Source organism: Emys orbicularis, chromosome 1, assembly GCF_028017835.1.
Source record: "Emys orbicularis isolate rEmyOrb1 chromosome 1, rEmyOrb1.hap1, whole genome shotgun sequence".
Taxonomy (NCBI): Eukaryota; Metazoa; Chordata; order Testudines; family Emydidae; genus Emys; species Emys orbicularis.
Genome location: NC_088683.1, coordinates 196,952,586 through 196,966,425, shown reverse-complemented (window position 1 = coordinate 196,966,425; position 13,840 = coordinate 196,952,586). Strand labels below are relative to the sequence as shown.

The following is a 13,840-nucleotide window of genomic DNA, read 5'->3' as shown; positions in this document are numbered from 1 at the left end:
ACATCAACAACCACCATCTTACAACATAATTTCATTTCTCAGAAGCACATTATTTTTTTCTGGGTAACTATTACTCCAGCTAGAGGTACTGAGCCTCTCTCTGTTTTCTCTCAAACCTTTTACAGCTTTCCTTCATGCTTATTCCATTTTTTCCCCTTATTTCCTTTTATGTCTGTTGATCCCTGCTACCCATTTAAATTTTTAAATATAATTTGTAGTTTTACTTCCACCTGAATCTTATCTTTTTTCCTCATTTAATGAATGCTAATATTTCTGGGATGGGGAAGAACACAAAGGGGGGGATATCTCCAAATAGCTCTGTGTTTTCCCAGTCTCCGCTATTTTTCTGTTACTATTATTATAATTTCTGTTCACAAACATGACATATTTTCCCCTTGAAATAATCTCCTGCTTCACATTTCTAGAAAGGAAAAACAACAAACAACAGTGTTTTATTCAGACTCTTTGGCTCTGGTTAATGTTTGTTTTTAGTTGGTTAGCAAACATCTTTAGGAACCATAGATGTGTTCCAAATGATTGGGTAGAGTGTTTATAAAATGTAACTAGAAAGAGCATTATTTCCAATACAGTCATCAACTCAAATGCATGTGACTCACAGCCATATTAAATGCATTTTCCTAGAGACTTGAAAATAAGTTTTGTTTCAAAGGGGGAATAAAAAAAGTCTTTCTTCCCCCTTTCCAGTTCTCATAAATAGTATAGTTCTAAAAACCTAGATACTAAGAAATGTAAGTAGAACCACAATAAGAAAGACTACATTTAACAGCTGAAGACATAAAAATATGGTACCTTCCTTGATTCACACTGTGGACAATGTCATGATATCAATTACATTTTACAGAGTTTCAGAGTAGCAGCCCTGTTAGTCTGTATCCACAAAAAGAACAGGAGTACTTGTGGCATCTTAGAGACTAATAAATTTATTTGAGCATAAGCTTTCGTGGGCTACAGCCTACTTCATTGGATGCATGTAGTGGAAAACACAATAGGAAGATATATATACACACAGAACATGAAACAATGGGTGTTACTATACACACTACAAGGAGAGTAATCAGTTAAGTTGAGCTTTTATCAGCAGGAGGGGAGGGGAACTGTTTGTAGTGGTAATGAAAATGGCCCATTTCCAGCAATTGACAAGGAGATATGAGGAACTGTGGGGGGGAGGAGAGGGAGAGAATAAGCATGGGGAAATAGTTTTACTTTGTGTAATGGCCCATCCACTCCCAGTCTTTGTTCAAGCCTAATATAATGGTGTCCAATTTGCAAATTAATTCCAATTCAGCAGTCTCTTGTTGGAGTCTGTTTTTGAAGTTTTTTTGTTGTAATATTGAGACTTAGGTCTGTAATCGAGTGGCCAGGGAGACTGAAGTGTTCTCCAACTGGTTTTTGAATGTTATAATTCTTGACGTCTGATTTGTGTCCATTTATTCTTTTACGTAGGGACTACATAGGCCAAACCGGAATGGAGTAATGGAAAGTTACTGCATGGCAGGATAACTGGCTCTTGTCATCTAATCTCTCCCACCATATGTTTTATATATATCTATATGGAAAACAGTTTTCACATTGCAGCAACCTGAACTTCACTTGTTTACAGCCAATTCCACAAAGGTCATACATTTGCCATTAGAAATACTCTACTGCAACAGGAAATTTCCTTAGGTAATTTGAATGCTAAAGTAAAGCACATTAGGTACTATCAAACTGCATTTCCTTTGATTTGATTGCAGGAAACTAGATGGAAATAGAATCAAAACATTGTTATGATATAAAAGAAAACAGTCATGTAACGTTTGTTTTGCCAAGTTCCAGACCACATGTTGCTTATAACAAAGGTTAAGTATTTAAGTATATTGTAGGTTTAGGAATTCAGCTGTCCTAAGAATAAGATTATGGGAATGAGAGTTGCATGCAATAAACCCCCAAATGCAGGTGGGAAAACAGCATCTCTGGGGCATGTATGAAGTGAGTCAAAACTCCATGTGCCCTGGGTTAAGTTGTCAGGGACAGTTTCCATGTCCCATCACACACAGCTGAGAGTGTTTAACTCCTTGCCACCACAGATCAGGATAAGCCCTGCCACATTTAAGCTGTACAAAAGACAGTTCTGTACTCAGACCTTCCCAAGCACAGAATTAACAGGACAGCCACTACATTCTATTGACACCAAAGTTAACAAGAGGGAAGGCCATAAGGTGTCAATCCCATTTTGGGCAGAATTTGCTGTGAATCTTACTTGAACTGTTCCCTAGACAATACTGTGATGGATGTATTAAAACTTAGTGTGAAGTAACTGTAGTTTAGTAACCATAATATAATTAAGTTCAATATCCCAGTGGGATGGATCATAGCATAAACATGATATGGTGGCACCAAACATTAGGAAAGGGGATTAAAAAAATATGAGGAAACTAATTAGAAAGAAAGGAAAGATTAAAAGTCACCATTTTAAAACTCAGTGAGGCTACATAAACAGAGCATACTCAAGTCACAGACAGTAACTACATACTCCTAGCCACAAATAGGAATAAGGAAGCATACTGATACTTTTTTGCAAGGTACAAGAGTTTATTCAAGCCAAGAAAAGCCCATAGTTCATTTTATGGTACACCTCTACCCCGATATAACGCAACCCGATATAACGCAGTAAAGCAGTGCTCCAGAGGGGCGGGGCTGCGCACTCTGGTGGATCAAAGCAAATTCAATATAACGCGGTTTCACCTATAACGTGTAAGATTTTTTGGCTCCCAAAGACAGCGTTATATCAGGGTAGAGGTGTATGTGGTATTAGTTTTAGATTTGTTAACCAAAAATGGTAAGAGTTTCCATTTTTCCACTCTTGAAAGTTTATAAAACCTTAATATGAAGTGAACTATGTTCTATGAAATTTGATAGGCATAGAGTATAAACAGAGAAAAGGAAATAAAAACTGTTCAGCAGCCATTTATTTGCATACAGGTATTAAAACGTTCAGGATTTGATGCTGAAAATAACTGCTGCAAGATTTAGAAATTTAAGGAATTGGAAGCCTCAAGATAGCCTGAAACTGAATTAAGAGTTGATCCTTTCAAGACTCAGACACTAAAACTGTTGGAGCTGTATATTTATCAGCAAGGGGAGTTGGATATGTATGCAAATCCTGATGGTGTTGGCCAAGCCAAGTGAGGTTATAGACAAATGCCTTTGAATTGAGTGTGTCTGTAATGGGACAACTTTTGAAGGCTCATGTGGCATCCATGAAAGTGACAAGAAATATGTCAATTTCCATGTCACTATACTTGGGACAGATGTGAAGAGTAGCAGCAGACTTATTGTAACCATATAGGTGGGAGGATCCCTCAAGCAAAGGCTGGCAGAAGGTTAGGGTGGTGGAGAAATCGAACAGAGGGAGGAGTGAAGACCACTCTGAAGCAGACTTGAGCAGGAGGGGAGAGAAGAACCAGAGAGATGTGGGGAGGTCAAATTTGTCCAATACTTAATTAAAAAGAAGCAAGATCAACATCATGGAGAAATCTCAGCATCCTCCCAATTCTGTCAGTGGGGAGTTAGCACAGTGGGCAAGGCTTCTCACTAGCACATCGATTAATGCACCTTGCTGGTGGGACTGCTTTCTTAAATCTTTCTTATCCTTCTTAAATTGGCCTCTTGGCTAGTAGGTGTCCAGTAATGTTTTTCAAGCCCTGTGTTTAGTGTTTTTCAGAAAATCCTCATCCTAGGAGAAAAAGGTTATAATGGTAAGAGGGAACCCCCTTCCTCCCCCCCCCACACTAATCAACTCATAGATCACAAGAAATAATGAAGTCTGGAGTTGTGGTTGCCAAGATCCAGCATTTCTGTTTTGGCCTGCTGTGATACCATCTACCTTTCAAGACAGCTGCTATAAGTGCATTAAAATTCCAGTTCCTCAGCTGGGTAACCTATCATATCCAAAAAAGCAACAGAGGGTCCTGTGGCACCTTTAATACTAACAGAAGTATGGGAGCATAAGCTTTCGTGGGTAAGAACCTCAGACTTGCATCTGAAGAAGTGAGGTTCTTACCCACAAAAGCTTATGCTCCCATACTTCTGTTAGTCTTAAAGGTGCCACAGGACCCTCTGTTGCTTTTTACAGATTCAGACTAACACGGCTACCCCTCTGATACGATCATATCCAAGACACTGTTTTCCCCCTTGCCCGAGGGCCAGAGCTACAAACAATGGGCTAATCCTCTATTCTTCCTGCTTGCTCAATCCCTCTAAGAAGACAAGAATCTGAAAGCGGATCACAAGACAGTATTTAGATGCCATGGTGACTGATGCTATATAAGTGAACAGATAGGATAATTCTACACTATCCAAATGCTTCAATGGAGAAATCTCATCAGTTTTTTTGCCAGTTAGAGTCCTCATGTAGCAGTAATCTTCCCTCCACCAGGAGCCCATGGCCAGTTCTCTCTAGGCAGAGGGAGAGTCACTGCAACAGAGTTTTGGAGTGGGTTTTTCAGACTAAAAAGATAATAAATGAAGCTGAAAAGCTGATTGTTTTTGAAGAGGGCTGAGGATATGTTTCCCAGAAGGATGAAGAGATGGAAAGCAGATTTTTGTTGGCAGCTGGGTTGGCTAAGTTCCTGTTTGAAATGATTACTTTAACGCTTCTGGGATCTGACTGTGTTATTAATGTTAGAATGCCTCTACCCTTGCATAAGTCTTTTTTCATTATTTAAATCTAAATAAAATTAAATAATCTTCCTCTCCGAGTGTTTCAGAGAGCAGATTCTTGTCAATTTCAGAACTCTGCATGCTCACAGCAATGGAATGGACAGCTCAGTGTATCTGTGCACCTTGTCGTGTTAAAAAGTGGTTTTGTTGAGCAGCAACTAAGCTGAAGAGTAGGAATTTTAACATTGCTACAGACTTGCAGTGGAGGACCTGAGAGAGCCTTTAATCCTGGGGGAAAATCATGTTTTAAAAAGTGAGAGAGAAAAGGAATTCAGTTGTTAATGCCTTGGCTAACACAGAAAATAAATAAATATGAGTTCATAATGCCAAAAAGCTTTCCCTCACAAGTGTTCCATGATGTTCAGTATAAACTGTAGCACTGGCAAAATCTTCTGATGCGTCTTCACTTTTAGTTTAAGGCAGTTTTTTATTTATCAAGTTAAAAAAAAAAACACACAGATTTAAACTTCAAACTTGATTGCCTAAAATTAGCCACTAACGAGCGGTCTAATTTCTAGAGGTACTGAGCCATTAAAGTCAGTTGAGCCATGGATGGACAGAACCTCTGAAAGTCAGACCACTCAAGTTTGAAATGTTGGTCTAACATTTTTCAAACTAGAGCTGGTCAAAATGTAATTTTTCTGGTGTGAAATTTAAAGAATCTCATATCTGCAAGAACAAGGGATGGTGGGGACTAGTTTTAAATACTTTGTCCAAATTTTGCAAAGCAAGCCCCTTTTGAAATACCCCAAAATAACCCCAAACAAAAAAGATACTTGTTTTCAGAAAAGTGGTTTGCTGTGTACCCAGAAGGGTGCATGTGTGTTTACATCTATTCTGATCTGCCTTCAGAAGTCAGTAGGACAGACAACTTACCACAGCAATAAATAACAATAAATATCAAAAAATAAATAAATGACCACTGTAGACAGAAATTTTGAAAGATGGATTAGGTCACGTGTCCTCCCCCACAAGGCCAGTAGTTTATTTTGTATAACTGGCCTAATTAAGCACTTGCTTAATAAAGCCATGAATCACATGAAAGTAGTGCTTAGAATTAACAATGATTAATCGACAACCCTAACTCGCGATTAATTTAAAAAAATTAATTGCAGTTTTAATTGCACTATTAAACATTAGAATACCAACTGAAATTGATTAAATATTTTAATGTTTTTCTATATTTTCATATATATTGTATTCTGTGTTGTAATTGAAATCAAAGTGTATATTATTTTTGTTTACAAATATTTGCACTGTAAAAATGATAACCAAAAGAAATAGTATTTTTCAATTTACCTCATACAAGTACTGTAGTGCAATCTCTTTGTCATGAAACTGCAACTTTCAAATGTAGATTTTTTTGTTACATAATTGCACTCAAAAACAAAAATGTAAAACTTCAGAGCCTACAAGTCCACTCAGTCCTACTTCTTGTTCAGCCAATCACTAAGACAAACAAGTTTGTTTACATTTGCAGGAGATACTGCTGCCCTCTTCTTATTTACAATATCACCAGAAAGTGAGAACAGGCATTTGCATGGCACTTTTGTAGCTGGCATTGCAAGGTATTTACATGCCAGATATGCTAAACAATTGTATGGCCCTTCATGCTTCAGCCACCATTCCAGAGGACATGCTGAGGACGCTCGTTAAAAAAATGTGTTAATTAAATTTGTGACTGAACTCCTTGGGGGAGAATTGTATGTGCCCTGCACTGTTTTACCTGTATTCTGCCATATATTTCATGTTATAGCAGTCTCAGATGATGACCCAGCACATGTTCATTTTAAGAACACTTTCACTGTATATTTCACAAAACGCGAAGAAGGTACCCATGTGAGGTTTCTAAGCGACCTCAGGTTTAAGAATCTGAAGTGCCTTCCAAAATCTGAGAGGGATGAGGTATGGCGCATGCTTTCAGAAGTCTTAAAAGAACATCACGCAGATGTGGAAACTATAGAACCCGAACACCAAAAAAGAAAATCAACCTTCTGCTGGTGGGATCTGACTCAGATGATGAACATGCATTGGTCTGCACCTCTTTGGATTGTTATCGAGCAGAACCCGTCATCAACATGGACACATGTCCTCTGGAATGGTGGCTGAAGTATGAAGGGATATATGAATCTTTAGCACATCTGGCACGTAAATATCTTGCAACGCTGGCTACAACAGAGCCATGCGAACACCCGTTCTCGCTTTCAGGTGACATTGTAAATAAGAAGAGGGCAGCATTATCTCCTGAAAATGTAAACAAACTTGCTTGTCTTAGCTATTGGCTGAATAAGAAGTAGGACTGAGTGAACTTGCAGGCTCTAAAATTTTACATTGTTTTGTTTTTGAGTGCAGTTTTTTTGTAATCATTCAACTTTCACGATAAAGAGATTGCACTACAGTACTTGTATTATTTGAATTGAAAAATACTATTTCTTTTGTTTTTTTACAGTGCAAATACTTGTAATCAAAAATAAATATAAAGTGAGCACTGTACACTTTTTATTCTGTGTTGTAATTGAAATCAATATATCTGAAAATGTAGAAAACATCAAAAAATATTTAAATAAATGATATTCTATTATTGTTTAACAGCGCGATTAATTGCAATTAATTTTTTTAATAGCTTGACAGCCTTACTTAGAATGTAGATATTTCTGGGGATGCAGCCATTCTATTTTATTCTTTTGACAGAAACAGTAATTATAAGAATCAAGGTCTTTGGCAGAGAATAATAAGACAATTTTTTAATCTGTGCTAAGAAGGTAGAAAGGTAAAATGAAAAAACTGCACCGTAGAAGTGGGGATGCTGAAATGTACAAATACAAGTTAGTTACTCTGGATGCTAGCTATCGTATCAGCAGTACAGCCATTGCTATGTCGCAGTCCATATACTGTGTCTTAATCCTCTAGAGAGTGCATTTCTCAGAATAGTGACAATTTCCTGTCCTACTATTCCACTTCAAGAGTGCAGCCATGGCTTTCATTGTTACCAACACCATTGCTCTGTCTCCTGCACCCTGCTTTTTACTCTGAATAATGGAAGGTGTAATGAAAAGTAGGTGTATCGATTAATCACAGTTAACTCACACGATTAACTAAAAAAAATTAATCATGATTAATAGCAGTTTTAATTGCATTTTTAAACAGAATACCAATTGAAATTTATTAAATATTTTGGATGTTTTTCTACATTTTCAAATATATTGATTTCTATTACAGCACAGAATATAAAGTGTACAGTGCTCACTTTATATATTTTTATTACAAATATTTGCACTGTAAAAATGACAAAAGAAACAGTATTTTTCAATTCACCTCATACAAGTATTGTAGTGCAATCTCTTTATCGTGAAAGTGTAACTTTCAAATGTAGATTTTTTTTGTTACATAATTGCACTCAAAAACAAAACAAGGTAAAAGTTTAGCGCCTACAAGTCCACTCAGTCCTACTTCTTGTGCAGCCAATCGCTAAGACAAACAAGTTTGTTTACATTTACAGGAAATAATGCTGCCCACTTCTTATTTACAATGTCACCTGAAAGTGAGAATTCGCATTGCACTTTTGTAGATGGCATTGCAAGGTATTTATGTACCAGATTAGATATGCTAAACCAGGGATCAGTAACCTTTGGCCTGCAGCCCGCCAGGCTAAGCCCCCTGGGGGGCTGGGCCGGTTTGTTAACCTGCCGCGTCTGGAGGTTCCACCGATCGCAGCTCCCACTGGCAATTGTGTGTACATTAATTTATATATATGTGTGTGTGTGTGTACATTAATTATATATGGAAAAATCCACAAGATCCCTAATGAAAAGGGTCCTGATCCTGCAAACACTTATGCACATGAGTTAGTTACTTATTCATGTAAGTAGTTCTCTTGAGTTCAGGGAGTGTTATCACATGTTCCTGGGTACCTTACAAATCTACAGACCAAGCAACTTTATCCATCCAAACAATGCAGGATTATTTGAATTAAGTGTGTGAGTTATTTCAAGAACACTATATTTTATGATACATAATTATTAGATTTGAAAATAAAAAAAAGTTTAAAAATATTAGAACTCCAATTTCTTTCAGCATAAAAATGAAAGCTTTTTTCTCTCCATAGAACTGTTTTAATTATATAGTGTAACCTTCCAAAATTAACATGTGGTGCAGACGTGAAGGATTTTTTGTGTAGTCTGCATCTTGTAAGGTGTAGCTAGGCAAAACACTCACAGAGCTCTCAATTTTACAAGCCTTCTGACAACTCTGCCATGGAACCTGTTCCCATGGTAACAAATAGGAACCCACTGAAAATGGGGAGCAATGGTTTAAACGAGACAGGGCCTCACACACACACACAAAAAGAGAGAGAAGAAGAAAAAAAGCCTATTTTCCAGCACTCTCACAGTTCTGCACAAAGTTGGTTTCCATAGCAACAAAGCAGCAGCTAAGTTGTCAGAAAGCTTGTAAGTGTAATGAAGGCCTAAAGTTGCAAATGCTATTGCTTCAACTGCTGTAGATTTTTAAAATGCAACAGACTCCTGAAGTCTGTAGTTTCTACAGGTGTCTTAAAGACCATTTAAAAATTGTAGTCCTAATTCTGAAATGAGATACATGAAGTCAGTGGGGCTCTCTGCAGGCCCAGAAATCTACCCATGCATATCTCATTATAGGATCAAGCCTTTAGAGTCTAGGGAAGGCATTCAGGTTCTAGGAGAAAAGACATGTGAAATACCCCTAGGGCAGGGGTTCTCAGACTGTGGGTCGCGATCCCATTTTAATGGGGTCGCCAAGGCTGGTGTTCGCCACTGGGCCCCAGCAAGTCCGAAGCCGAAGCCCCACCACCCAGGGCTAAGGTTACATGCTCCCAGCCCAGGACAGAAGCCCTTGGGGCAGTGGGGCTCGATCTTCGGTCCCCCCTCCTGGGATCGTGTAGTAATTTTTGTTGTCAGAGGAAGGTCACAATGCAATGAAGTTTGAGAATTGCTGCACTAGGGTACTGCTTTGTACCACTTTGATAGCTATTCCAGCCTATTTAACAAACAAAAAATACACCACCCCTATTATATGGCAATTGTTCCCCCACTTGGTCCTCCCAACCCATATTAGATCTGTATGGGCTTATTTTAGGAGATTCTCGCACTGAAGAGCAAGTTCTGACTTAGAATGCCAAAAAAGTGTCTGACTAGACAGAGCTGTGCGGTGCAAGCAAATTTTAACTAAGCGATGGCTGCTGTATATACCAGATATACTCAGACCTTCCATTTAAATGTCAATTTAGAATCAATCACAGCAGCACTGGCAATCAGCGAGGTTCACAAGTACCGGAACTAACCAACTGCACAGATTTTATTTTTTAAATATGTATGAAGAAAAAAATATATTTAAATTGCTCCAGAGATGGCATCTTTTATACAAAACGTTGATCTAGAGTAAAATTGTTTATATTTAAGTGATAAAGTTCTGAAAACAACAACAACAACAACAACAACAGAAATCAAAGCAGACTCTGTGGGGTAAATTTTCAAAGCATTGAAAAGGCTTTTATTCATGAAATTCCCACTAACTTTGTGACATACCCTTACTTCATTTCATATAGTACTCCCATTGAAAACAATGGCAGGTTTTCACAGATATCAACAGCAGGAGGTCTTCAATAGAAATCACAGCTAAAGCCCTGTTCAGGAATTTTTAATCAGACATTTCCATAATTTAGTACTTGGAACATTTCACTCTAAAGATGCACTTGAAGACTGTATCCTACCTAGGTTCAGGTGGCGCATTGGGTTTAATGATATACTTTAGCTTTTTAGCATTAAAATCTTGGATTAAATTCTCTGCTGTTGTAAACTGCTCCATTTACTTCAACGGAACAGTGTTAGATTTCTCCAGCAGATAATCTGGCTCTTTAGTATTAAATAAAGGTTAGGCTACATAAGGAATCGGCAACCTTTGGCACGCAGCCCGCCAGGGTAAGCACCCTGGCAGGCCGAGACAGTTTGTTTAACTGCCGCGTCCGCAGGTTCGGCTGGTCGCAGCTCCCACTGGCCGCGGTTCGCCGCTCCAGGCCAATGGGGGCTGTGGGAAGCGGCGCGGGCCGAGGGATGTGCTGGCTGCCGCTTCCCGCCATCCCCATTGGCCTGGAGTGGTGAACCTCGGCCAGTGAGAGCCGCAATCGGTCGAACCTGCAGACACGGCAGGTAAACAAACCGGCCCGGCCTGCCACGGGGCTTACCCTGGCGGGCCGCAGGCCAAAGGTTGCCGATCCCTGGGCTACATTAAAGACATATTGGTTTCAATTTTGTTCACATTACAAAACCACAAACAAATTTGACAAGGATGAAGAGGTTCAAGAACAGATCAGATGTTTCGCCAACTAAAATTAAGAGGAACTGGAAGCTTGTTTAGAAGCTATATCCTGAGCTATTGTTATTTACTTTAATATGTTCCCATTGTTGCTTTATAAAGCCAAATTTTTGGCTTGTCTACACTACAAAATTAAGTCAACTTTATCTAATTCAACCTCGAGCCTCCGAATTAACTGCGTGGCTACACAATGCTCATGTCTCGATGGAGTGCATCCTCATTAGCAGTGCCTGCATCGGTGCACAAAGCAGTGCATCGTGGGTAGCTACCCCAAAGTGCAATTTGCCGTAATGTGTTTTGGGAAGTTTGTGCAATGTCTCCTGGGACCAAAACATTGTCGCCGAGGAGAATGGGAATATTGCGTCAGCATACCATGGTGCACTGTGCTCAACAGCAAACAACCCAGTGATTTTCGCACCTTAAAACCACCGCACGTATGCCATAACCCCAGAAGCATGGAGCCTGCTCAGTTGTGCACTCTTGCTGTGAGCATCTCAAACACCTCACGCTGTCTCCTGCAGTATTTCCAGAGCCGGAACATAGAGATATCCTGTAAGCAGCCCTGCTGAAAGCCACTGCAAAAAATTCACAGTTGTTGCTGGCAGTTACAGAGCAGCTGCACTCTCTTGAGCACCGTTTCTGGTCCCGTGAAACAAGCACTGGCTGGTGGGACTGCATCATTTTGCAGGTTTCGGATGACGAGCAGTGGCTGCAGAACTTTCCAATGTGGAAGGCCACCTTCCAGGAACTTTGTGCAGAGTTTTCCCCGGCCCTGCAGTTCAGCAACACAAAAATCAGAGCTGTTCTGACAGTGGGGAAGCAAGTGGCAATCGCTATTTGGAAGCTTGCAACGCCAGACAGTTACTGGTCGGTGGGGAATCAATTTGGAGTAGGTAAATCAACCATGGGAGCTGCTGTACTCCAAATGTGCAGGGCCATTAATCAACTTCTGCTATGAAGGGTAGTGAGTCTGGGAAATATGCAGGACATAGTGGATGGTTTTGCCGCAATGGGGTTTCCTAATTGTGGTGGGTCAATAAATGGCACACATCCCCTTCTTGGCACCAGACCACCTTGCCAAAGAGTACGTAAAGCGAAAGGAATACTTCTCAATTGTGTTGCAAGCGCTGGTGGATCACAGGGGGCATTTCACTGACATCAACGTAGGATGGTCGGGAAAGGTTCATGACACGCACATCTTTAGGAACTCGGGTGTGTTCAAAAAGTTGCAATCCGGGACTTACTTTCCAGACCATAAAATGAACATTGATGACGTTGAGATGCCTATAGTCATCCTGGGGGATGCAGCCTACCCTTTGCTCCCATGGCTCATGAAGCCATACACTGGCCGTCTGAACAGCAATAAGGAATGGTTCAACTATAGGCTCAGCAAGTGCAGAATGGTGGTTGAATGTTTTTTTGGTCATTTGTAAGTAAACTTCTTCAGCGCCCTTTCAAGGTTGGACCTTAGTGAAGAGAACATCCCCATGGTTATAGCTGCCTGCTGTGTGCAACATAGTATCTGTGAAAAAAAGGGGGGAAATTTTCCGTAGGGGTGGGCAGTTGACACAGATCACATGGCAGCCATTTTTGAGCAGTCAGACACCAGGGCAATAATAAGTCACAGTAATGTGAGCTGCTTATCTGCATTGTGCTTTCCCAAACCTTCACCTGCCTTGTATCACTGTCCCTGTAAAGCCACCCCCACCCAAGCCCACTGCTTCTACTCAATAAAGAACATTTATTCCTCAAATCCATTCACTTTATTTAACACACAAGTAAAAAGAGGGAGAACAGAAAAAAGTAATCTAGGGGGAAAAGGGTTGTAAAGTTGGAATGGGGGAAACATTTTCAGCTGTGTAACATAATACCGCATTCCAGACCATCAAAGGTCTGTGAATGGGCGCCTTCTGTTCCTTGTACCCTCCCCCCATGAATTAAGTGAAAGGGATAATGGACTTTTCACCCACACCTCAGAGAACGCTTGGAGGAGGGCGATTCTGCACCAGGCGATGCTGGCTGGCTGTCCACCTGCATCTGCAGAGGGACTCTACCCTCCTGCTTCTGTTCCTGCAGTTTAACCAGATGCCTCAACATGTCTGCTTGGTCCCTCATAATCCAAAGCATCTCATCCTGCGCCGCACGCTCTTGCTCATTGGAAGCTTTCCTGCTCTCCATGTCCATGTCTAACTTCTTGGACTGTGAAATCCTCAATGCTCTCAGCTCTGTGTCAGCTGTCCAGGAGGCATTCATTATCTCGGTGAACATGTCCTCCCGCATTCTCTTTCTCCTCCTTCTAATCAGCGAAAGTCTGCTTTCAGGTGTTGATGGCATGCCGAAGGACAGATTTCCAGCTGTCAGTCATGGGAAAAAATAAAGGAGCCATTGTACATGAAAAAAATGTTTCCATAGCAAGGCAATTTTCATAAAAAAACCCACCTTTATTACACTAGGCGCAAGCCATAACAATCAGAATCCATAACCGTTCACTGTGCCGTTTTGCTGCTCCAGTCATGGTGACTAGGACCCCCCCCCCCGGGTCATTGCATTTTTAATGAAGTTTATGGCAGGCTCATGTTAGGAGCAGAGGTAGATAGTTGAACAATGGCCCTTCCCCATAGCACCACGGGAAGCTGTTTACGAACAGGGCAGCGGGGGGAACGTTTTCACTCCCAAATTGCAGAATCTCTCATGTGGGGCCCCAGTCCTCTATCAGCCACTTTAAACTACTTGCCGACCAAAGCCGAGAACAGTAAAAGGCATATTAGTG

At 40.3% G+C, this 13,840-nt stretch overlaps 1 protein-coding gene across 6 annotated transcripts in view; it reads right to left on the bottom strand.

The window, feature by feature from the left end:
• JAM2 (junctional adhesion molecule 2) overlaps positions 1-13,840 on the bottom strand; it is a 55,461-nt gene that overhangs the window by 22,942 nt on the left and 18,679 nt on the right. For 2 of the 6 annotated variants that reach the window (XM_065402034.1, XM_065402045.1), the window contains exon 3: positions 12,819-13,424. The exons of the other annotated variants lie outside the window; for them this stretch is intronic. In XM_065402034.1, coding sequence (XP_065258106.1) covers positions 13,033-13,424 — 392 coding nt within the window. In that variant the 3' untranslated portion in view covers positions 12,819-13,032. Of the gene's footprint in view, positions 1-12,818; positions 13,425-13,840 lie in introns of those variants that run through there. 6 annotated transcript variants of the gene reach the window in all.